At 40.0% G+C, this 24621-nt stretch overlaps 1 protein-coding gene across 1 annotated transcript in view; it reads left to right on the top strand.

The window, feature by feature from the left end:
* The window catches only part of Fyb2 (FYN binding protein 2), a 101623-nt gene that overhangs the window by 66776 nt on the left and 10226 nt on the right, over positions 1-24621 (top strand). Inside the window, exons 9-17 of the mRNA XM_013146244.3 lie at positions 2566-2725; positions 11712-11826; positions 11916-11956; positions 13894-13963; positions 14953-15051; positions 16678-16706; positions 18494-18554; positions 21479-21562; positions 23925-24018. Coding sequence (XP_013001698.2) covers positions 2566-2725; positions 11712-11826; positions 11916-11956; positions 13894-13963; positions 14953-15051; positions 16678-16706; positions 18494-18554; positions 21479-21562; positions 23925-24018 — 753 coding nt within the window. The remainder of the gene's footprint in view (positions 1-2565; positions 2726-11711; positions 11827-11915; positions 11957-13893; positions 13964-14952; positions 15052-16677; positions 16707-18493; positions 18555-21478; positions 21563-23924; positions 24019-24621) is intronic.

The following is a 24621-nucleotide window of genomic DNA, read 5'->3' as shown; positions in this document are numbered from 1 at the left end:
GGAAGGGGCCTGGGAAGCAGGTTCAGAACTGGAGTAGGTTGAGCAGAGTACCTAAAAAAAATGCAGAGTACAAGGGCAGTGACCCTCAGGGACCACCTACCTCAGTCCATTTTCTGCTGCTATAATAAAATATCCATGACTGGTAATTTTATAAAGGATGGAAGTTCATCTGGCTGGAAAGTCCAAGAGTAAGTACAGTGCTGGCATCTAGCAAGGGCCTTCTTGCTGCTGCATAACACGGCATAGAGTGTGATATAGAGAGACAGAAAGCCAGAGGGACCTGGTACAGCAGATACTCCCTTGGTACCCCACTGAGGTGAGTGACAGACCCAGTCTACCCCAGAGGCCCCACTCCAAGTATCATTAGCATATGGATTTGGGGACTAAGCTGGGGGACACATCCAAACTCTGCACGTGCCCACCATGGAGTTTAAGGGGCACCTTAAACTTTGTGCTGAAAGGTCCTGTTTAGAAGAATCTGTTTCTGAGTGATCATCTTACCAAGAAAATAAAACTGCAGGATTTTACTCAACTACCATCTCCACTCACACCCCAGGCAGCCTTATTCACAATGATAAAGAGAAATAGGGCCAGGAGTGGTTGTGCACGCCTGTAATCCCAGCACTCAGGAGGCTGAGGCAGGAGGATCACCATGAGTTTGAGGCTAACCTGGACTGTCTAGTGAGTAGTTCAAGTTTATCCTGAATTACATAATGCAATCCTTTCTCACAAAAAATGAGAAATACTGTACCTGTAAGCACTATGTAAGACATAACATCTCATAAAGATGCGATGTGCTGCTGCTTTGTCAATGTGAGATGTATAGACAGGATCTCCAGCTGACACTTCCTCTTTAGTGTGGTGGCAAGGATACTTAAACAGTACACACCCTGCCAGAGCCACTGCCAGTGCCGCAGCTTGCTAGATGCTGCGCTGAAATGGTTCATCTTTTAATACAAATGCTGCTGGCAGGGCTGGAGTGAACTGAACAGCATGTTGGTAGTGAAGGCATGGACTAGTGTGTAGGCGAGGCTGGGTGGAGAGAGAATCTCACAGGGCAGTATCATTCACAGGGGAAAAGTGAGTGACTAAGAAAGATGGGATTGAGAGCCAGGGAGCAGCACTGGTGTCAAGGCCGGGGGTGGGGGAAGTGATGCCACACGTGCGTGACGACAGTGAAGCCTGGGAAGGGGCTGGTGCGAGTGTGTGAGAAGGAAGTAAGGAACCCTAAGAACACCGACCCGTAAAAAGCAGGTGCAGGTTCTTCTTCATTGCTGGCTAAGTGGCGGGAGCCACGTATGGGGTCATTTCTTTATGGAGTGGGTTGAAGTTAGAAATTGTTGAGAGTTGCTGTTTCGTCGGGAGTGTGTTAGGTGGAGGAAGGGAGTGGGAGGTGGAGCTGGGTGGTCCTCTTCCGGGTAAAACACATGACCACTGTGATTTGAGCAGCAGAGTCCCCAGACAGGCTTATGGCAACTAGGGCACTACTTCCCTAAAGGGAGTGCACCACATGTCTGCCTTGCGCTGAGACCCTTTGTGACTCAGCCCCACTCCATCTCATCCCCACTCCCCCTTCTGCACTCCCATGCGGCCACTAATGCTTTCCAAATGCCCCCGCCTGCACTCGCTGTAATTCATCGACAGCTCTTCCTTTGTCCCCACCATCTGTCTCTCATCTACATTTTTCAGAGCATGGTTTAGTAAATCCTACTTTTTGAAGTCTTTTGCAGCCCCATCTTCCAGCCAAGAGGTCCCATTTCCATGGCCTTAAGCAAGGCTTCTCTCACTGCCATGTGTCACATTGTACCAGTTTGCTGCAAGTATTTTGTCTGTGGCTGGTGTGCAGGACGCTGTCCCCAACATCTATTCAACAGCTATGGTTCCCCGCCGTTAGTCTGTGCTTGACAAACACTGGAGGGAGGAAGTACAGAGACAAGTCAGAGGGAAGAGAAGATTGGAGGATGGAAAGACAAAGTGTCAGGCAAACAGAGAGAAAAGAGAAGAAATGCCCTGCCTCCTTGTGTGGTAAGGAGCACAGGGTTCGGAGGCCAAGCCCTGCCTCTGCAGATTGCTACCCACAAGACCTGAAAGTGGCTATTTAATCTGTCTAAACCCTATCAAGAGAACTGATAATCTAATGATCTGGCCTGGAGATGAGTGGAGTCATGATAATTAAGTGAGATGAGACACATAAAGAACTGGCCTTGAGGGGCTGGGGATTTAGCTCAGCGGCATAAGCGCCTGCCTTGCAAGCAGGCAGTTGTGAGTTCGATCCCTGGTACCAATAAAAAGAAAAAATGCAAAAAAAAAAAAGAACTGGCCTTGAAACCCCTGCTTAGCTGTAGCCTGTGGGCCTGACTCAATGCCAGGAACTGACTGGCCATTCAGAGGCAAGTGAGGACATGGAATGTGCCCTTGCAAAACTTGGAATCTAGTAAAATAGCACTTACTAGTGAACAATAAATAATAAATGATTGTTGTCCTTAAGGAATGAATGAATGAATGAATGAAGCTCACATAAACAAGGAACAGATTGGCTAAGCACCCTCCCTGTTGCATATGTAGGCAGATGTTTATGAGGTAACGCTGGAAGATTCCGAGGTTCCCGGTGTACACAGAGATAGGCGGAGCATGGCAGCTGCACCACAGGAAACCATAGCTGAGGACATGGAAGCGAAGGCTTGTCCAGAGGACATGAACCTGGCCAGGCCCCCCCAAGACCAGGGTAAGTATGTGTCTTCCTGGCCCTCTTGGTCATTGTCATCTCCGAGATTTTGTTTGCAAATACTTACTGAACATCTGTGGTGCACAAACTAACTAGCCCTGCTGGGTAACTTCAGTGGCAGAAGACTCGCAGTCAGCTCCACACTCTGATACTTCACGGGTGGGTGACAAGGGACTGCATAGGCCTGCAGCTCAATTCTTCATTTATCAAAGGGATCATAACATGAGCCTCACAGGGTTTTTCTAAGTGTCAGCTCTCATGGTTGTCACAAAATGGGTACTCATCATCTGTTCGTCCTTTTCTGTTTATACCAGCTAGTTTGTTGTCTCTGAGGGATCGTGCCATCCACACACTGATAATGGAATACGATATAATCCATTGATTTTGGTTAGGTTGTATTTTACCTTCCTGTCTGTCAAGATCTTGATTGCAAACAGCAGTAACTCAACCATACTTTGAGGTAAGGAATGAAAGGAGATCTAGCTAGTACAATGCGTAGGCATGACTGGATCCAGGGACATGAATAAAATCCCAAGGATTTGGGTTCACTTCTCTTCCCTGGCTTTGCTTCTTTTTGTAGGCCCTCATATTTGGGCAGATTCTACCCTTGGGGAAGGAAGAAGGCATCTCACAGTGATGAGCTTGCAACTCATGCTCTTGCAAACCCTAGTGAGAAACTAGAAACCTCTGTGTTCCCAGAAGTCATAACAAAACCAAAGACTACAGTCTTATTGGCTTGGACTGGGGCACGTGTCACCCCTGAAGCAATCATTCTGATAAGGGCATGGTGCTGTGGATGAGCTGGCCCGTGTCATTGCCAGCTGGAGCTGGGGATAGTCAGTTCTATCCCAATGACATACCATCAGCTTGAGGGGTTTCCTGACAAAAACAAGACAGCTCTCATTGGGAAAAAATGTACATTCTGGGTAGATGAAGACAACAGATGTTCATTCCAGCCTAATAAGCCATGGCAAGCCACTGACATTTCATAGTGCATCTCAGTCACAATGTGTTACAGTCAGAATGGAAGAGTACATTTCAGCGACTATGAGGTGAACTCAAGGCCTCTTACAATCAGCTTCCAGCCTCATCTGTTGCACACACCAGTCTCCCTGTGTGTCTGGCTGCAGCCTCAGTTTGCTGGTCGAGCCCTGTGTTCATGGGTCCTGTTCTTTGGTTTTATCTCTCTCCTCCATCTGGGAGACCATTTTCTGCATGCTGGCCTCCTGGCCATCCTGCAAGCTCTATCCCAAACTTTACTTCTTCCGAGGCCTGCTTTAGCTTCAGTCTACATTTCTGTTTCTCATTCTTTAGGGACTCTTAATTTCTCACTCTCCTGTTTGCATGACACACAGCAACAGAATGATCGCATCTCCATATAAGAATCCAACCAATACATTTCCGAGACTCACGACCACTAATACTAACAGTGTGGTCTTCAGAAATTTACTTATTTTCATGTACAAATGGAGGTAATATTTCCTAGGCCTGCTTGTCATCATGCATAAAGCATCTGGTTCATAAAATACCCCTTAGTTCTGTTCTTTTCATTTATTTTCCCTTTTTTTGTACCAGGAATTGTACTCATGACCTTGTGCTTGCCAGGCAGGCACTTATTATTTTTCTTTTTGAAAAATTGTATCATGTCTTATGTCTTGGTTCCACAATACCCAACAACCACAACCGAAAGGAGGAGAGATTTATTTGGCTCACCACTTGTGAAGGTTTCGGTCCATAGCTGGCTAGCTCCAAAGCAGGGAGGCATGGCAAAGGAGAAATAGCATGGTTTGGCAGTTAGGAACCAGAGAGGGAGCAAGGGAAATAAAGGACAGTACACTCTCCACACCACACCCACAGTGACCCACCTCTCCCTATCTCCCAAAGTCACACCCAGCTACAACATCACAGCCAGTGGATGAATCCAGTATCACACACCCATGATCAAGTCACTTCCCAAATGCCCCACCTAATAAGCACTTGAGGCTTGAGGGGGACATCTAGATATAAACCATAACATCTTACATTGCAAGTCAGTCTACTGTGTGCTCCTTGACATCAGTGACCATTTGCAGGCTTATTCTATATCTCTAATCTTTATGCAGTGTTGCCATAATGGAGCTTCTGAACAAACTTTTGTTGAGAGAAGGAATAAAAGAATGAATCAAACTTCAGTTTCTGAGAACATGGTAGATTGGACTGATTTTTTGTTTTTGTTTTTTGATACTGGGGATTAAACTCACAACTTTACTCTTGCCAGGCAGGGTCTTATGCCACTGAGCTAAATCCCCAGCCCCTGAACTGATCCTCTTGATTCAAACAAAGAGGAATAAATTCTTTAAGTGTTTATAAAAGTATTACAAAATTGGTATAGAAAAAGAAAGCATCCCTGAACCAGGCATCCTGGGAGGTAAGTCCCAAAGCTTGTGTTTCCCTGAGGATTTTGTGGAGCACCTTGTCCCTAGGCTCCTGCTTGCCTGCAGGATGTGACAAGGGTAGGACACAACAACATCCCAGGGCCTGCCAAGCACAGTCCATGATAAAAGACTCCTGAATAAGCAAGGTCCCTGGGTTACTTCATTTTCTATTACCGTAAACAAGTGCCAGGGATAATCAACTTGTAAGGAACAGAGGTGATATTCTGGGGCATGGATTCAGAGGTCTCAGTCCATGGTCACTGGGCCCCATTGCCTTAGCCTGTGGTGCGGCAGCAATCACGGTGGAGAAAATATGTTCATCTTATGGTGGCTGAGAAGGAAGCAGAGAAGAGGAGAAGCTGGAGTCCCTCCATCCCCTTCAAGAGCATAACCTCAGTGATCCGAAGGCTACCTCTTAAACATTTCACCACTGCATTTGCATCAAAAATTGAAGATACATCTAGATCCAAACCACAGCAGAATCCTCACAATCACATCTGTACCTGAAGAACAGACACTACCCTCACCGACCAGAGGGACCTTTCCCCTGGTACTAGGTAAAGGAAAAATTTTGAAAATCTTTTACCATGAGCTGATCCTGATGCAGAGCTGAAATTTAAACCTACAGTACCTGTGAGATTCGAAAATAATGCAATTTAATCTATAACGGCATCAGCTTGATAAAGCTTCCAGACAACTAACAGAAGCAGACATAGATTTGTCTTGATGAAACCTATTGCTGCTCAAATTTCAAATTATGCCTATAAAATGTTCTTTGAAAAATTAAACTTAAAGTGAAAAATATACCCAAGGAAGTATCTCACAGTGAATGAAAACTAGCAGAACACAGAATGTGGAACCAACTATAAGATATTGAAGATATTTGAATTATCAGACATAAAACAAGATATAAAAATATGAAGAGAATATGAAAAAATTGAAACAAAGTTCATAAATTAATACAAAAATACAATGAATACTAAAATATCCATAAGATTAGGTATAGCACCTGGGATTTAGCTCAGTGGCATAAGCACCTGTCTGGCAAACATGAGGTCCTGAGTTCAATACTTGGTACTAAAAAAAAAAAAAAATTAGACATAGCTGAAGAAGAAACTAGTGAATTAAAAGATCAATCTAGAGAAATTTTCCAGAATTCATTCTACAGAGGGAAATGATGAGAGGGGATAATAATCAGAGAAGCTATCGTGAAAAGTTTTAACATCAAACTAAAGTTTTGTAAAATGACACTGGAAAACATGGGAAAGAGGAGATGGTACATACCAAGAATATCCCATATTTATTTGGAGATATAGAAGCTCAGAAACCCTAAAGTTCTCAGGCAATGTAAATAGAAGAAACCCACACTTAACTCTGAAATAAACTGAAGAACATCCTGGTATTCAGGAAGCAGGGAGCAGAGAGAAAACAGTAAAGAGGAAGGGGCCAGGGACCAGTTAGGGTCCCCAGGGTGATATCCCATGGCCCATGCAGACATACCCAGAACTGTGCCTTACTAATCTAGGCGTCTCTCAAGCCAGGTTAGGTTGATAGTCAAGATTAACCATTCCAAGTCCATCCCTTGTCAGCTTGAAACTCAAGCACATCTCCTTAAATTGTGCTTAATCTTCCAGTAAAGATGATAACAACATTATAAGTCTACCTTAACATGATATACCTATCCTGTGTACAACAAAGAATGACTAATTCCTTCTCCAAAAATCTTAACAGTTCCAGCATTGGTCCAAAGTCCAAGTCCAAAATCTCCTCTGAGACTCAAAGTGGCTCATAGTTATGAGCCCCTAAAATTCAAAAAGCAAATTACACAATCCCAAGATACAGTAACACAGAATAAGCATTCTCATTCCAAAGAGAAGATTAGAGAGATATGAAAGAATCAGAACAAAGCGAGATTGAAGCCTGATAGGGCAAACATAGTCCTGTAGCTCCACGTCTGGTATCTGGGGCATGTGGCTGCAAGCTATGAGTTCCAAAGGTCTTGAATGGCCCCATGCCCATTCCCTGGCCAGTAACAGCCTTCATGATCTCTTGGGCTGACTATGTTCACTAACTGCAGTTCTCCTCGCAGATATTCTGTATTGCTAGCATCTCCCACTTCCTGAGGTCTCCGCTGAAGCTTTAGTCTCACCTCATAGCTGTTAGGGATTGAGGCAGGTATTCTGACCAATATGTGGCCTCTTGGGCCTTCCTGTGAAAGCTGAGCAGAAGCCTTCATGATGCTAAGGCTCTTATGTCCTGCATACCTTAATGGGTACTGTGGGTCCAGTGGCCTCTGAGTGCCTATTTGACTGAGTATGATGCAATGAATCGTAGGGAGTCAGTTCCCTTCTTAAGTAGGGAACCCAGTAGCTGTCTTTGGAAATTAAAAGGTTTATGCCTTTTGTACACTTGGTCCTGGGGTAGATAAGCTGATAGCAGATCCTTCATGGCATTTTTTTCTCTTGTCCTTCTGCAAGGTACTTGGTTTTGTTTGTTTCTTTACTTTTATTTCACTGAGGGCTGAATCTACAAACTGTAAATTGGGATGAGTTTTGGAAAACTGGCAGTATTAAAATCAAATATGTACACACATACACTTCTATGACCTAAGTATTGCATGTTGTGTGTATACCTAGTAGAAAAGCTTACTTTCATTCATATACAAGGTGTTCATGGCAAAATGTATTGAAATAGCCCCAAACTGCAGCCTGTCCAAGTGTTAACAAAAGTAGAACATTCGCACCGTGTAAATACACAGTGCTAGGTTCACACAACGGAGTCATGGGGAAGGATAGAGTACACCTAAAGGCAGCACCACAGATGAACCTCACAAGCGCAGTACCAAAGAAAGGGGTAATACCGAGGACTGCATTCGGAATGCCTGCGTCAAAGAAAGTTTAAAAGCAGAATATACCTTCGGTATTAAAGTCAGGAGAGTGGCTGCCCCGCAGGAGGGGGCGATTGCGGGCAGCGAGCACAAGGGGGCGTCAGGGACGCGGGCGAGGCCCGCTTTGGGTCTGCGCACTGGATGCATCCAGCCTGGGAAAATTCACTGATCTGCACCAACACAGCTGAGGGCCTTTCCTCTAAGTGATGCCATTAAACTCTAACACAGAGCAGGGTGACTGTCAAAAGAACACGTGTACCTTGCAAGCAAGAAGGAAAAGAAATAAGCATAATGAAGGAAAGAAATTTCACTCAACCAAGAAAAAGGAAGACAGGTAGAAGGGAGATGAATAGGATCAAAATGCATTACGTGCATTGAAGCAAACCCCAAAAAATGTGAAAGTAGGCGGTAAAGTGGGGCAAGAGGAATTATGGGGGAAATGAGTAAAGAAAGCAATGCACTGTGCAAGCCTACCAAAATGAAATCCATTACCCTGTATGACCAATATGCACTAATTTTTTTGAAATATGGAAAAAGAAAAAGGGGAAATGGAATTAAGTAAAAATCATATGTAAAAGTATCAATGAATCCTCTACAGATAAGACACTAAACTCTACATTAGTTAGAAAAGACATGTATTCAAATTGTTCAGTATTCGAAAAGCACTTGAGTTTTTTTATGTGCCCAGCATTGTTCTAGGTACTGAGGATAAAGCAGCAAATAAAAGACAAAAATGCCTTTCCCCATTGGGGTTATAGTTTCATCAAAAGAGACATAACAAATGCATAAATAATAAAATATGAATATATGGGATAATAGTAAATGTTGTGAAAATAAAACAAGCAAGAAAATTAAGGAGGCACGCGGAGGTGATAGAAGTTGCTCATGAATGACCCTGAAAGTCTAAAGTAGATGAGGAATATATAAATGTATCTAAAATAGGAATAGGTTAAGGATTTAACACAATAGTGAATAAAGAAAATGAGCATCTATTCATAGTGGACTACTACTCAGCTATAAAGAAGGATAATTCTGAGACATTTGTACGAAAATATTTCTGGAAAACATAATGCTGAGTGATTGTTATGGTTTGTATTTGAACGCCCCCCCCCCAGCTCAGGCAGTCGTGGGCAGGGCTGAATCTAGTGTTTGTGATTGGTTCATTGTCAAGCACAGGGATTGGTGGTGTGAGTGCTACACCCGCCCAGGCGTGGAGCCAATATGCAATGTAAGGGCGGGAAGGAGGCGTGCCTTCCCTCTTTTGTACTGTTTGCTTTTTCCCTTTTTGCCCTTTGGCTCTTGCTCCTTGCAGCTGTCATGAACGGCTGCCCCTCAGCTATGCCACCCTGCCTTGAAGCCAGCTGAGTGTGGACTGAAACCTCCAAAACTGTAAGCTAAAACACCTTCCCCTTCCTAATTTTGGATATCAGGAATTTTGTCTCAATAACGAGAGAAAAGTAACTAAGACAATGAACTAATTCAGTCACACAAATGTATATATTATATATGGTATCTCTTATTTTATAAGGCAAAGTACAGAGATTAATAAAGGGAAGACAGAAGTTAAGAAGGGGAATCCCTTGCAGATGGGAAGGGGTCGAGGGGATGATGATGAGGATCGGGAGAGGGGAAGAAGTATAAACAGAACAAAGATATGCCATGTGCAGAAACCCAATAACCTCAGTGAATACAAACCTTGTACGTCATAAACACGAGCTAAGATGAATAATATTCACACAAACAACAGTGGGGGAAGAGGGTTTCGCCCAGAGGCAGGGAAGTGGGAGGGCAGGGGATGCACATTAAAAAGGAATAAGCTGTATTGCCTATGTGGGCTACTCCCCAAGTTGAATGCAGACATCGTGCACAGCAGACAGCCGCCAACAAGATGAAAGATAATTACATGATAAACGGGAGGTTTATGAGAGGTCAAAGGTAACATACAGAATATTCTGGGGAAAGAGAAAGAGAAGAGCATGTGCTCTGAAGCGTGGGAACACTGCGTGCTGGCAAAGCAACAAGGGCCGGCGGGACTAAGCAGCGGGGCTGCAGAGGGACGGAGCGGAAGAGGCCAGAGAGGCCCTGGGAGCTGTGAGGATCGCTGCGAGCGCTGTGCTGTTTACTCTGAACGAGGTCTTTACGTGGAGGAAAGAGGTCTGAGCGCCATTTGAAGGATCTCAAGCCTGCTGGCTTGAGAAGCGAGCACAGGATAAGTTAGGAAGACCTGTTAGGCACTGTAGTAATTGAGGTGAGAGCTGACGGCAGTTCAAAGGAGGCTACTATGATTTTCTCTTTTTGATTTTTTTTTTTTTTGAAATGAGGTCTCACTGGCAGTTCAGGCTGTCCTTGAATGTACTGTGTGCCCAGGCTGGCCTCAGACTTCAGCCGTCTTCCTGCCTCAGCCCCCTCAGTGTAGGATTATAGGCTTGTGCCACCATGTCCAGCTTACGGAGGTATATTTAGATTCATGATATAATTTGAAAGTAGAGGTGACAGATGGCTATTGCCTAGAGGTTAGACATGAGAGAGAAAAGAATCAAGGATATCATCAGGGATAGAATTGACTTTTCCTAAGAAGGTACCGACTTTATACAAAATTTTTAGGAAATCATGGGTTTGGTCTAGAAAGTAACCTGCTTAGACAACCAGTTGGAAACTGTATGAGGTTGTATTATCTGGAATTCATCAGAGAGATCTAAGTTAAAGATGTAAGTCTGAGGCTGTTTTTAAAAGGACATCATAACTTTTGCATTTTCTTCAACTAAAAAAAAGAATTAAGAAAAAAAATCCCAGCTAAGTGTTTAGTATCTTTATTTTGTGCTGGAGAAATATTGTGATAGCTTTTTGAGAAGGACTGGCCTTTGTCCTGGGAGCTAGACTTTGAGATGGTTTGAGCCCTAGTCCTTGCCAGATAGTAAAATTTTATTGTTTTAATAATTTAATTAATAGATGTTAGTCACTTTGTTAACTGCTTATTTTTAAGATATGCCACCTCTTATTTCTTATTAATGGTTCATGAGTTCATGTCTGAGAAAGGATCTGGACCTCCCGTGCTCTAAATATTAATCTTGCCAAACAATAGAGGTGGTATCTTTATAGGTATGGAAAATGTATAGCTCTCAGAAATAACCCGGCATATGCATTTAGCAGACTAGCTACTTGTGCATCATGTCCCAGTACATGCTTTAGGCTGGCACACTTTCTTCTGGTTAATTCTATCAGTAACAAATAATATGTGTCGATGTGTTCAACCAACTTCTCTGAGAAGATGGCATATCTTTGTTCTCTGAGAAACTGTGTCATAAGGAGAAAATGCCACAGGACTTGAGAAGGTCATTTAGATTTCGAGAAAAGCCCCAAGCATAAGGCCTGGAGGACATTGACATTTAAGGTGAGATCGAAGAAACAGCCATCAAAGTCGTAGTGATGACTGGTTTGCTAGGAAGCAGAATTTCTGATAAGAAATATGCATGTAATCCTTGCCATGGTCACATAGGAGTAAGCACTATCATGATTACCCTTCACCTCAGAGCAAGCCTAACTGAGGACCTGTGAGGCGGAGTGTATTATCCAAGTGCTTACCCAACGAAGTGTGAGCCTGCTTCTTGCTGTCGTGATGTTTGTGCACATGTGCGTGACAGCAGCTGATGAGATGTTCTTCACAGGGCCTCTCTCTCCCTTACAGGCAGCTTTGTGGAGACTTTGGAGCTGACTGCACACACACAGGATCTGGTGGCCTTTAAGTCACGTTCCCTGTCACAGGCCACATATGATGATGTGGATTGCCTCAGGAAAGATATGTACGTACATTCCAGCTCTGCACAGAGATGGGTTTGACGAGACTTTAAAGGTGCAATGGATTGACTGTCTTGTTTCTGTTCTCTTGTAGATCCAAGTCGGACTTCTGTAGCTCATTCACCTCTGACAGCGGTAAGTCCAGGAAGATGTTAATGAGAAGCCCACAGGAGCTGCACAGTGCTTCTGTGGTTGATTAGTAATTAGGCATGCTTTATTTATCAGTATTCTTAATAACACCAATTGGGCAGGATGATAGTGAGATAAGAGAAGTGGTCCCAAGGTGTGTGCTGATAAATGCTTTCAGAGTAGGAGAGGTGAAGACTCCATAAAGGCTGTTTAGGGTAAAAAGCAGTGAAACTGTGAGGCTGCTTTCTTCTTTGTGTCTCTACAGTGTAAGTCTGGTTAGAGGAATGCTCTACTTAATCCACCTTCGAGGCTTCTAGTCTGCCTGGGATTAACAAGTCTGGAGGCCTTACATGACTGGCCTGTGGGGCCTCCCCTCATGAGTCAGTCTTCCCCTTGGCATCCACTGTGCCCATCGATCGGCCTCCACTGTCATGTCCCCCGGGGTGCTGGCAGACGCCACCCTGTCTTCCAGGAGTGCTTTCCTCCCTGGGCCCTGTCACCCACATGACTCATCTTTCTTTGGATCTCAGCTGTCAGCTCACCTTGGCATACAATCTTATCATACCACAGGCCTCCCTTTCCTAGCATTTGTGTAGTTTTAAGTTTATGTTTATATGATTCTCTGAGTAATAACTGTCTTCTCTCCTAGAATACTACCTTTTTTATGTTTACCATTTCTCTCACCCTTAGAATCATGTCAAGTGCATGTGGAAATCTCTTTAAATACATCCAGTGAAAGAATCAATGAAAGAATGAACAAATTTTAAAGACAGGATGTATTGATCAAATGATACAAAATGACATTTAGACAGAAGGAATAGCATCAAGCGATCTACTATTCTGTAGTCATGACAATTTCATTTCATTTAATAACAACATGTTGTATACTTAGAAATTGTTAAGAGTAGATCTTAAATGTTCTTACCACAAAAATAAAGCCTATGAGGTAATAGTTAGGTTAACTCGATTTAGCCATTCCATGATTTATACAATTATCGAAACATCATGGTATATACATGAACATTTACAATTTTTGCTTGTTAGAAAAAAAAGGTAGTGAAGAAAAATAATGAAATGCTATTCCAGTTGATTTTCTCCTTAGAATCCCAAAATTTTAGATTGAGAAGCAACCATAAAACATTAAGTGAAACTCCCTCATATAAAAGGTAAATTGAGGCACAGAGAAGTAGACTCTTTATTCTCATGTGTTTTGTTTAAGAGTCAAGTTTTGAACCTTAAAATTTAGACTTTTTTTTGTACTAGGGATTGAACTCATGACCGTGCTCTTGCAAGGCAGGTGCTTATGCTGCTGAGCTAAATCCCCAGCCCCTAAAATTTAGACTTTTAATCCAATGTTCTTTCCCATTAGATTCTGTTTCCAAGACAGAATCAACATGTATCTGTGTATATTAAGCATTTAGGTTGGGCAAAAATAAAGCCATGGTATGAAGGAAGAGATTATTTAAGATGCAATATCTTGGGGACTGGGGATTTAGCTCAGTGGCATAAGTGCCTGCCTTGCAAGCAGGCAGTCGTGAGTTCAATCCCTGGTACTGATAAAAAGGAAAACACACACACACACACACACAAAAGATGCAACATCTTTTCCATTGTTTTCCCAGCATTCAGCACAATGTCTCTTGCCTAGAAGGCTCCAATTGCTTTCTATTAAATATGAAAGAGAGATAGAGGGAAGGCTTCTGTTGATAAACTAACCTTCTTTCGTGAAACTGGATCACACTTAGAATCAAGCACCAGCAAGTCTTACTTTTCACTGCTATTTATAGAGGTTTAAGTACATTTGCTGTATGTCTATTTAAAAATTTGTATAGGTTTCCAGAAAAACTACATAATTAAAGACTGAAAGACTTAGCATCTAGCAGGTACCTAGTCATTTTTGTCAATTGTTAATCTGAATAACTATAGGCTTTTGTTTTTCTTAGTTTCAGAAGAAAGTAGTGAAGAAATGTATGAGGATGTCTACAAAGCAAAGAGCAAGTCTCCCCAAATAGAGTGAGTTTCTCTTTCTTGGCTTTATACGCTAGTAAAATTGCCTGTTTGTCTAGCAAACCAGTGTCTAAAAAATAACCCCTAACCCCCGACTGTGCTTTCAGGATGGTTCACAGAGAAAGTGGGACTGAGAGATCACATTGTGACTAACATGATATTTGCAGTTACGTACAATCATATGCCACAAATTTTAAATAATGTTGCTTTTGCTTTTGAGAAAATGTCAGTTTCCCAGAATAAATTTAATATTGTGTTAGGAATTAAGAAAAACTTGCTTTAATTTTGTAATTGCTTTCCATGACCAAATCAATGATTATAACTTACTTTTGTTTTTGCAAGTTAGTAAGGCAAACTCTGGAATTTGGGCTTGATTAATCTAGTAATTTGTTATGGATCACAATCTTTGTTCATGTGGACACTGCTCATTGAGTTTAGTTAGCACATTCTGGAAAGGAAGATTAGCAATAGTCAAAATTGAGACGCTTAAGGATTGGAGGGAAGAGAATGGCTCTTGAGCTTGTCATATTGAGTGGGATGATGAATGTGTCATTCTCATGCTTCTCTCCACCCCTAATATCCTTAAAGGATATTTGGGAGAATTTTAACCAACTGGACAGTCAAAGTGCTACCATTATTTTAGTAGTTGGGGCCTTATAAATCGCTGACTTGAAATTCAGGAGCCAAGAATTACTACAATGTATTACCAACAGTTTGTGATTTCCTTAATTTTCTCCCCTGCAAGGAAGAATTTACTCCATAAATTCTGCAAAAACTGACTTATTGTAGATGAAGTGTGTTCTGTAATATAATTTCTTCTTTATGATTGATTACAGTTTGCTACTTTGAAATCTAAAGAAAAAAAAGTGTGGTAGCATTGGCTTGTTCTTCCTTGAGTGCGAGGTGTTTTGGAAATGGAACTGAAGCTTTGGGTACTTTTTAATACAGCAGCCTTGTATCTCCAATGCCATATATTTTGTCCTGATTCCTTTTAGTTTAGGTGGAAAAGAAGCACTTAAAAGACTGCAGCAATTTTTCAAGAAAGAAAAGGATAGATTTAAAATGAAGGCAATCAAATCAAAAGAAAACTTAAGGTAAAAGTCTATCTCTGTTTCCAGGAGGGCAGTAATGCTGCTGGCTGACAGATGCACAGATATTGTTCTCCATCTGTTTATTAGAAGCAGTAAAGGGGCTAGTAAAAATAAAACCTAAAGTCCTGAGTGAACCCCACCCATGGATTCAGATGAGAAAGTGGTATGTTCTATGGTGAAAAAAGTGAAGACAAAGGTTGTAAACAAGGGTGGAGGGAGTTTTATGCAAAGCCCAGAGCAGAAACTTGCCATCATGGCTGGTATCTATCCCTACTGTTACTGGTAAGCATTATATTCTTACGTCTTCTCGTGTTTCTTGGTTCTCAAAGTCCTAGTGCCTTTGCTACACTTCCGTTTAGTTTGTTTCCATTGACGTCAGTGATGTGCAAAGTGGGGAGATGAACTGTTCAGTGGAACAGTGTGTGTATCTCTAAGTCTCTGCTGTGGAAAAGGCCCTCCAAAATAACGGAGGTGAGTGCTAGGGACAAGAGGAGGTGGCAGTGAAAGACACAAGGAACCCAAACTCTAGATTCAGTTCTGCCAGGTAGTCAGTTTACATAGCGTGGGCAAAGCACTTCCATTTACACTGAGAATTGAAGTTTCTTCCTACATACAACAGAGGAGGCCACTATATAGACTCTGGAGACATTTTTCTGTCTTTTGTATACATGTAGATTTAGATACATAGATACATATCTGTATTTTGTGAGGACAGGGGATGGTAAAATAATTTGCCAAGATCATTACAACATTGAAGTGGAATTATGCTACTGTACTGTGAAGTTCTTTTCAATTCCAAAGCTTCAAGATTCTGAGATTTTAAATCTATGTTTTCTTAGTTCTAGATCTATCAAGAAGCTCAATAGAATGCAAATTTATGTATCATAGCCCTAACTATGCCAGAAGAGCCATGCTCTATTAGTTTATTTTTTATCTGTCTTATTAAATCCCAAGATATTTCAGAAGCGAACCTATGTTTGGTCATTTTACATATTGAATGCAAGAGCCTGGCTCATGGTGGGTGCTCCAAATGTACCTGTAGGTCTGAATTTAAATTAAAAGCTTAAAATACATAGCCCTATCCACCATACCATCACACTTCTGTCCATGTGATCTCCGAAACGGCGAGATCTGAACAGCACCAGGGGATCTAGCTGCCTGTTTAGCACCTTTTATTCGTACCTGGCCTGGACTTCACCCACAAGTCTCCTTTGCCTGACCCAACCTAGGCAGGGAGCAGTGTCTCTAGAGGGTCTTCATAAATTCATCTGTAGGTTGTTCTTTCTCACAATACTTGCACACATGAATGTACATGGTTGGACTTTTGCAAGATTAGCAGACAGAAATAGGGTTCTGTGGAAAGAGAAGGTTGGGCCTGTGGGCAGTCTGATTTGGTAGTTAAAAAATAGGGTACAGACGGAGTGGGGACAAACATTGCAAATAGATTTGACAATAATGCTGGTGAAAGTTGGGGACAATCACAACTCTAAGGACCTGTGTTTTACATCCTTTTGTAGAAGCATCTGGGCTAGGACACTTCGCTATCACTGTGTTATATGAAGTGTATGAGCTAATTTTCCCGAAGAAGACTTTGTGTTTGACCTTGTCTTGACTTTTGTTAATCCACAGGGCACTTTCAATCTCAATGCCTGACTTACGTAAGTGACATTTACTTCTTGGTGACCAAGGGTACTCAGACATTAGTCTATTGAGGGGCAGGGAAAAAGAAATGGTAATATTTAGTGAAAAGAGTCCCATCAAAACCGAAAAGGGTCTTTCACACAAGAGTGCTTCTTACTTTGAGGAAGATAAGAAACCTTTTTACGGTGCTGCTGCTTACCACTGCTTTCTTCTTAAAATCTCAGAAAAACAGATGCTATCATCCCTTTTCAGAAAGGCTCTCAGACTCACATCTTTCCTTAAACATTTTGGATTTTGTATCCAACTCTTTTGGACCATGAAACTCAAGCATTTTACATTATACCACATACTTCATGGATTTGATAGCCAGATCAACTTATTAATAGTAAGAAATTGAGTATGATCATGCTGCAAGCTGCACGCTAAACTGAATGAAAAATAAGTCTTTGGAATATTGTTTGTTTTGTCATTATAACAGTGCATAAATTAGCCAGTGTCTGCCACATAGTACATTCTCAATGCATGTGCAACACTCAATTTGTCCATAAAAGAGGAGCATGTGTTGTTATTATTAGTTTTTATGGGCTCTAGTCATGCGAGCTACTTTGATTTCATTTTGATTCAGCAATTTAAATGTACATTATATTCCACAAGTTGGAGTTTGTGAAAGTAACAAAGATTATATATACCTGGTATGCAAACCTCCTCACATATCCTTGGTCTGGATTTAAAAAAAATAGTTCATTGAAATACAAATGTGTTCTTATTCTAAGGGATGTGTTCCTACTCTGTTTCAGAGACTTGGGTTGAGCAACCTAATCTCAAACTTTAAAATTCAAAATGCTCTAAGATCCAAAACTCAGTAAGTAGGGGTATGATGCCACAAGTGGACGGTTTCACACCGGACCAAATAAGATAGTTTGTAGCTTAAAAACAGGCACAGTAAAAATAATGTATAAAATTACCTTTAGGCTATCTGTAGGTGGCGTATATAAAAAAACAGATTTCTAATTTGGATTTGGGTCCCATTCCCAAGATAGCTCATTATATATATGCAAATATTCCAAAACTAAAAAAAGATTTGAATTCCAAAACTTCAAGTAAAGAATATCAGCTTGTACCTGCATCCAAATTCGAAGGTATGGACAAAAATTATTAAAGCAATGAATAATTATGAATTGAATCTGAATTGTGAAGGCTTGTGTCAAAAGGTCTCAATTTCATTGAAATGGTGAAATACTTGAAAATCATGCAGTTCTACATGAAATGTCAAGGCAGATGAATATTTTCAACAGAAAATGCCTAAAAATGATTATGCACTAGGGCAGAGTAAGTCTAAAGCAAGGTTATTACAAAGGGTTTTCAATGGTTTCAAATAAAAAATTTCAGGCAAGAAAAATGAACATTAATATTCTTCGGAATTATTTTTCCACTGGGAATTTAGAAAAGCCTTCTCATATTCTAGCAGTATAAATCCTTTTTCCAGTTACAGAAAGATGGGACTAGTGTAAAAATGACACTTCCAGCAATTCATTTTCATTTTCTGGACTATCCATAAAATCAAATTTATAAAAACACATATATGTGCTCAAAATACTAGGGCGTCTATTTTTTTTTTTAAATCGATCAGTTGAATTTCTTCCCCAAAGAAAAACTTTTTGTTCTAGCCTAACGTAGTAAATTTTGATAAGGCAGCCTTGGTAATTCATCTGAATAATTAAAATTTAACTGCATAATTTGAAAAGCCAGGCATTGTATAAAACATACCTAATAATGGACTGTTTTGATCTCATCTTGACCCTAGAACTTAGGTCTCAGGAAGTCATTATCTACGATGATGTGAGCACAAGTGAAAGAGCGTCAAAGTAAGTCAGTTTACCATGCTGTCATTCTTGATGATATTTGACCCATCTCCTGATGTTTTGTTAAATGCAGTCAAAGAAGTATCTCTCTAGACCCTCAAAGACTGGATGAAAAGAGGATACTTCCTCCAGTACAAAGGGAATTGATGAATAACACCAATGATTCAACACTGGTAGTGATCTGAAGCGCAATGGAGCTTTGGAATTTGTTGTTGTTTCAGACTTGAAACTAATTTCAGTGTATTTCTTTAATAACCTCCTTGAACAAGGGCTGTAGCTCAGCAGCACAGTGCCTGCCTGGCACGTGCAAGACCCTGAGTTTGATTCCTGGTACCAAAAAAAAAAAAAAAAAAAAAAAAAGTCCTTTGTGAGAGAAGACAATACAGCATAATAAGGATTATTTGACAGAACCTGTTTTCAAGAACTAAGTAACTATAATCTGTTAAAACAAAAAAAGAGAAACCATTCTTAGACTCACAGTCCATCTCTAGCTACTCACTTTTTTTCTGCTCAACGAAGTAGCTGAAATTAAAGGTTATTCCAGTTCATCTTCAGTCCATCTTTCTTTGCTCACTGAAATCAGGTTCCTGTCCCCAATATGCCAGTGAACGTGGTAAATATTAGTAATTCCCTTGTTAAATCCAGTAGCTACTTTTGAGTACCTTACTTGGCTTCTTTATAATATCCTAAAAGTTTGATTATGCCCTCCTCTAAAGGAAAAGCAATACTTTTTCCCAAGTTTCCGTTACCCTCACTTCATATCCCTCTTCTTTGCTTTTCTTAAGTGTTTCTGTGCGATGTCTCACTCTACTACGTATACCTTAAATATTGCATGTTCCTGAGATTTCCCTCGAACATTCCCTTTTTATCCTGTATATGTGCTTCTTGAATTCCTTCATTCTCACCAAAAATGGAAAAGTTTCCTTTTCTCTACAGCCTCACCAGCTTTGGTCATTAACTAATTTCTTGGTGAGATCTATTCTTTTTGGAGTAAGCATTGTTTTAATTTGCATTTCTCAAATGGCCAGAGATACTGAACATTTTTTCATATATTTATTGGCCATTTACAATTCATCTACGAAGTGTCTATTCAATTCTGATGCCTAATATTGAGTTGCACCTTTAAATTTGGGATCATAACCTTTTTGTGTTATTTGGTTTGCTTAAAAAGTTAAGTGTAAGGTACAATTTAGGTATATATAACGATCACATTCATCATAGGGAATTTGTACGTATATATGGAATATCTTGATTCATCTGGGGGTTTTTTGGTCTCTCCCCCTCCTTTGTTTCCATTTCATCTTTCTTTCTTTTCCCGTCCTTCCTTCCCCCTCCCCCGTCATAGTTCACCTTTCCTTTTTAACAATTACACTTTTAGTTTCTCACATCAGAGAGACAATACAATATTTACACATGTATATCTAATTTATTTCATTTAAGAGTATGGTCTCAAAGTGTATCCATTTAGCAATAAGTGTCTCAAGTTTATCCTTCTTTATTGCTGAGAAGTACTCCACTGCATTTTTTTAAAAACCACATATTTTTTTATCTATTCATCAGTTGATGGCCAGTTGGGCTATTACAAATTGTGCTGCTGTAAACATGGGTGCACATATATTGCTGTGGTATGATGCTTTTATTTATTGATTTTTTTGGAACATACCAAGAAGGGGAATATCTGAGGCAAAAAAGACTTCTACTTTTAGTTTTTCGAGGAATCTCCACAATGATTTCTACAGTAGTTGCACCAGTCTACACTCCCTCCAACAATGAAGAAGCATTCCTTTTCCCCTACAGCCCCACCAGCATTTGTTATTGGTTGATTGCCTGAGGATAGCCATTCTTTCTAGAATGAGGTGGAATCACAGTATTGTCTTAATTTGCATTTCTTGAATGACCAATGATGCTGAACACTTTTTCATTATATTTGTTTGCCATTTATACTTCTTCTGAGAAATGTGTATTCATCTCCAATGCCTGTTTTTGGATTAGGTCTTTGAATTTAGGAGATCTAATTTCTTTCAATTTTTTACATGTTCTAGATATAAAACAAATATTAATGGACATGAAAAATCAAATAAGTATTAACACAGTCAGTTGTAATGGGGAAGCTTAATACCTCACTGTCACAAATAGGTACATCAACTATATAAAAAATTCAACAAAGAAACATCAGAACTGAACCAAACCTATGAACAAATGGACTTAATAGATGTCTACAGAGCATTCTACCCAACAACATCTGAACACATATCCTTCTCAGTTCCACACAGGACATTCTCCAAAACAGACCACATAGTAGCCCATAGAACATGCTTAACTAAATGCAAAAATGCTTTCCTTCATGAACTCTGTATCTGGTGATGAACAGAAACATAGCCATCTTTCCAGAATCTTGGAGTGAATTAAGCTTGTGAACCAAGGTACCACTGTACTTTAGATGATTAATTCAGTGCTTACTCTGAAAAGCAAAAACTTATAAAATGCCTAGCAGAAGATCTGATCCATAAGAACTCAAACAGTAATGGGTCCTACTATAATATTCTCTTTTTTTCTGTATTCCCGTCTCCCTAAGCTGTATTCACATTTTAGAGAAAGAGACTAAAGCTTAGGAAAGAAATCTGATTATCAGCTGGCTGATCTCTTGCTTCTAGTTTAAATCTGGGTCCCTACAGATAAGAAGTCAGCAAATTACTGCCTTGGGACCAACCGTGCCACTTTTATATACTCACTATATATACGACATAAATACATATGATACTACATACTATATATAGTAATACTTACTATACGGCCTTGCCATAGATTGTCAAGCTCTGGTTTTAGATGTTTCAACTTTTTTGTAAAACAACTGTCCAGAAAGTGGATTCCATAAAATGTTTAATAGTTCAGTTTTAATTTACTTGCTCAAACACTCTTCTCTTCAGGGATGAATATAAAATGAAAAGTTGGAGGCCCAATTTTCTTATACCAAGAAGAGAAGAGAAAAACAGTGCTAAAGGATCAGAAAGGTAGGAAAGCGGATGCATTTACATTACAGCTTCCCTGTTGTAATTTACAGCCGTACTTAACTAGCAGTATGACCTCAGACTGGTCATTAATTTTTATTTTTGGGTACCTCAGCTACAAAAGGAAGAACACTACCTACATCAGTGCAGTCAAAAAGAGAATCAGACAGACAGTAACAAATAGGAAGACAGAATTTGTAGACATGGGAAGAGGGTCTTGGGATGAGGGGAGATGGGAAGGGGAAGTAAACATCAAAATGCAGAAAGCGTATGTAGGATTCCCCATGGCAAACGTATGTGTAACACATACCAATAAAAACTGTTAAATGACAGTGACACAAAATTTCCCTCCTTCTATTCCTTCTCTTAGTGGATGGGGAATAAGAAAAACTTTCAAGTAGCCCTTAACAAATGAAAAACTTGTACTCTTCCTTTAGGCTGAAAGAAGTTTGCTCCTACTAGAAGTTAAATAAAACATTAGAATTTATATGAAATTTTGAGAAAAATAGAAACTAGGTATCACGCAGTAAGATTGATTTCACTAAAATACAATCCCAGTTAAGTGTTTAAAGCAAATGTTTTATCAGTTCAAGACTTTCCATTCACGTGATCTAAATTCCCAGCTGGCTTCTGGGCAGGGCATGTTTTTACTGACTAGATGCTTACCTAGTACTCTCTGCCCATCTTCACAGTGCTAGGGAGTGGGGCAAGAGCTTGCCTTTAACAAATATCTTGGGGAAATCCTTAGTATAGCCTTGAACACTGCAGTCTGTCTACTCTAGGAAATCTGTCTAGAAAGGTCTTACTGAGACACCCCAAAAGAAGTCAGGCAGTCAGAATCAAATTTAAACAGCATAAGATGGCCTTTCCCTTAAGTTTGTGTTTAGATTTGATGTGTTTTTCCAAAATGTATATACAGTGTAGAAAATCAGCCTTTTACCGTGAGCCTCATGCTTCCACATGTTTACAGCACAGCAAAACAAAATTACAACAGGGGAAGTATCAGTAACATGTTGACCTTTCTTCCTTAATAAACTTTTTAATATACTAATAGCCACAAATAAACCTTCTTGGAAAACAACTTTCTGAAAGTAGATATACAGGTTAGTTTTTAAAAGGAGGGTGGCAAAAATAAGACGGTATCTCAGACAAGAAGTGCTGATAATCAGAGACATAGCAGTGACTCATTAGATGTAGAATTCCCTTCTGAATAAAACCAGTAAGACTTGGCTACATTTCTCCTTTTGTCAATACATTAAACTGTTTCTCCTTTTGTCAATACATTAAACTGTTACACAGTAGAACCACACCCTGTGTGAACATCAGGAAGGAGGACAAAGGGGAGCCTCAGGCTTTCACGGCAAGTCTACCCTGTCATGTACTACTATTCTTGCATGTTCTTTGCAGTCTAGCTATGTTTTCTTAATTCTGTCTCCCAAGTCACTCAGGAAACAGGAGTTATTTGATTAAACCATGTAGACATGTGATTCCTTGATTATCCTTTCAAAGTAGGAAAACTAATATAAGCCCCTGTTTTTGATTTCACTAAACAATCTGAAAGTATGGGAAGATTTATAAATTTCCATATTTTTTAAAGAACTAGTTAATTATCAGTTGAGAGAAGTTTCTTGTTTAACTGATCTTTAATTTTTGACACAACTGTATAAACTTATGGGGGACTGTGTCATGTTTCAATACATGTATACAAAGTTAGGGCAGGGTAAATGGCATGTCCATCACCTCAAACATTCATCATTTACACTGGGAACACTTAAAAATCCTTTCTAGTAGCTATTTTAAAATACTTGATTAGTTGTTATCCACTATGCTGACTATGTTACAGAGCATTAAGTTATTCCTCTTACTCAACTGTACTTATACTTATTAACTTGAGTGTATTCCAAGTTATCTTGCTATCAAAAAAAATTTTAGGGTTGTAGTGGTAGAATACATGCTTAACGTGTGAAGCCCTGGGTTTGATGTTTGCATGCACACACACATACACACACACACACACACACACACACACACACACTTTATAAGACTTGGGGTGTAGCTCAGCAAAGGGCTTACCTAGCATACACAAGCACCAACATCATACACTCATATTCTATATATACATCTTTTAAACTGGCAGAGGAAATTGGCATTACTATTTTCCAGTTTTTTTGACAGTCAGTTATAATAGAGAGATGCATGCATGTGTTTACATATACATGTATTAAAGTATACATAAACAATAGATACAAGATTTTATATAGTCACACACAAAATTATACTTGAGTTTATCCTTAAAAAATGTATATTTGGAAATGTAAAAATTTTATTATAGTACACTTAACCCCATCTGTGTATTCCTTACCAGTTCTTTTCCTAGAAATTTCTTCAGAACCAACAAGCAAAACTACTTAGAAAAGAATAGAGTAAGAGAGGAAAAGCTTTTTAGACAACGATTCCAGGTATGTTCTCTTTTGAAGATATGTAAGGAATACTAATAGCTAACAAGTTCCATTTTAAAAGACCTTGTAAGTTCTCCATGCCCACACTTGTTTTTTTCTTGGTATATTTCTATACTGGCAATGCCTTTTTACATGCTGTCTTCATGGTTCTACTTAAAGGCTAACCACTGTGTCCTGGCTCTTCCATGTAGCTACCTCCCCAGCACATTTTATGTACCTACTGTCCACACCTTTTATAATACTCATCTGCTGTGTTACAGCATACATGTGCATACTAAATCATGAGCCTGCCTTAAATTTACTCTCCAGCTCCCAACATAAAGCTGGACACTTAGTATTTTAAACACATGACCAATGAGTGAAATAGCATCTAAAACTGACATCTTATGCTGTCATTAAGAGCCCGTGGAGCATTTTTCCATTACTCCAAAGTTCAAGTAGCCCTTGATTTCATATACATATTGTCAAAGTGAGGATTAAAAAGCAGATTTCAGTACTATCCATTCAGTACTATTCAGTACTATCCAATGTCTGTGCCAAACTGGTAAGTTTCTTGGAATGGCATATAAAACTGTTTGTGTTATGCTCTTTGCTTATCTTTCC

The sequence above is a fragment of the Cavia porcellus genome, unplaced genomic scaffold (genome assembly GCF_034190915.1).
Source record: "Cavia porcellus strain 051 isolate PalLab524CR breed Dunkin Hartley unplaced genomic scaffold, mCavPor4.1 scaffold_25, whole genome shotgun sequence".
Taxonomy (NCBI): domain Eukaryota; kingdom Metazoa; phylum Chordata; class Mammalia; order Rodentia; family Caviidae; genus Cavia; species Cavia porcellus.
This window is presented reverse-complemented; position numbering and strand designations above follow the sequence as displayed.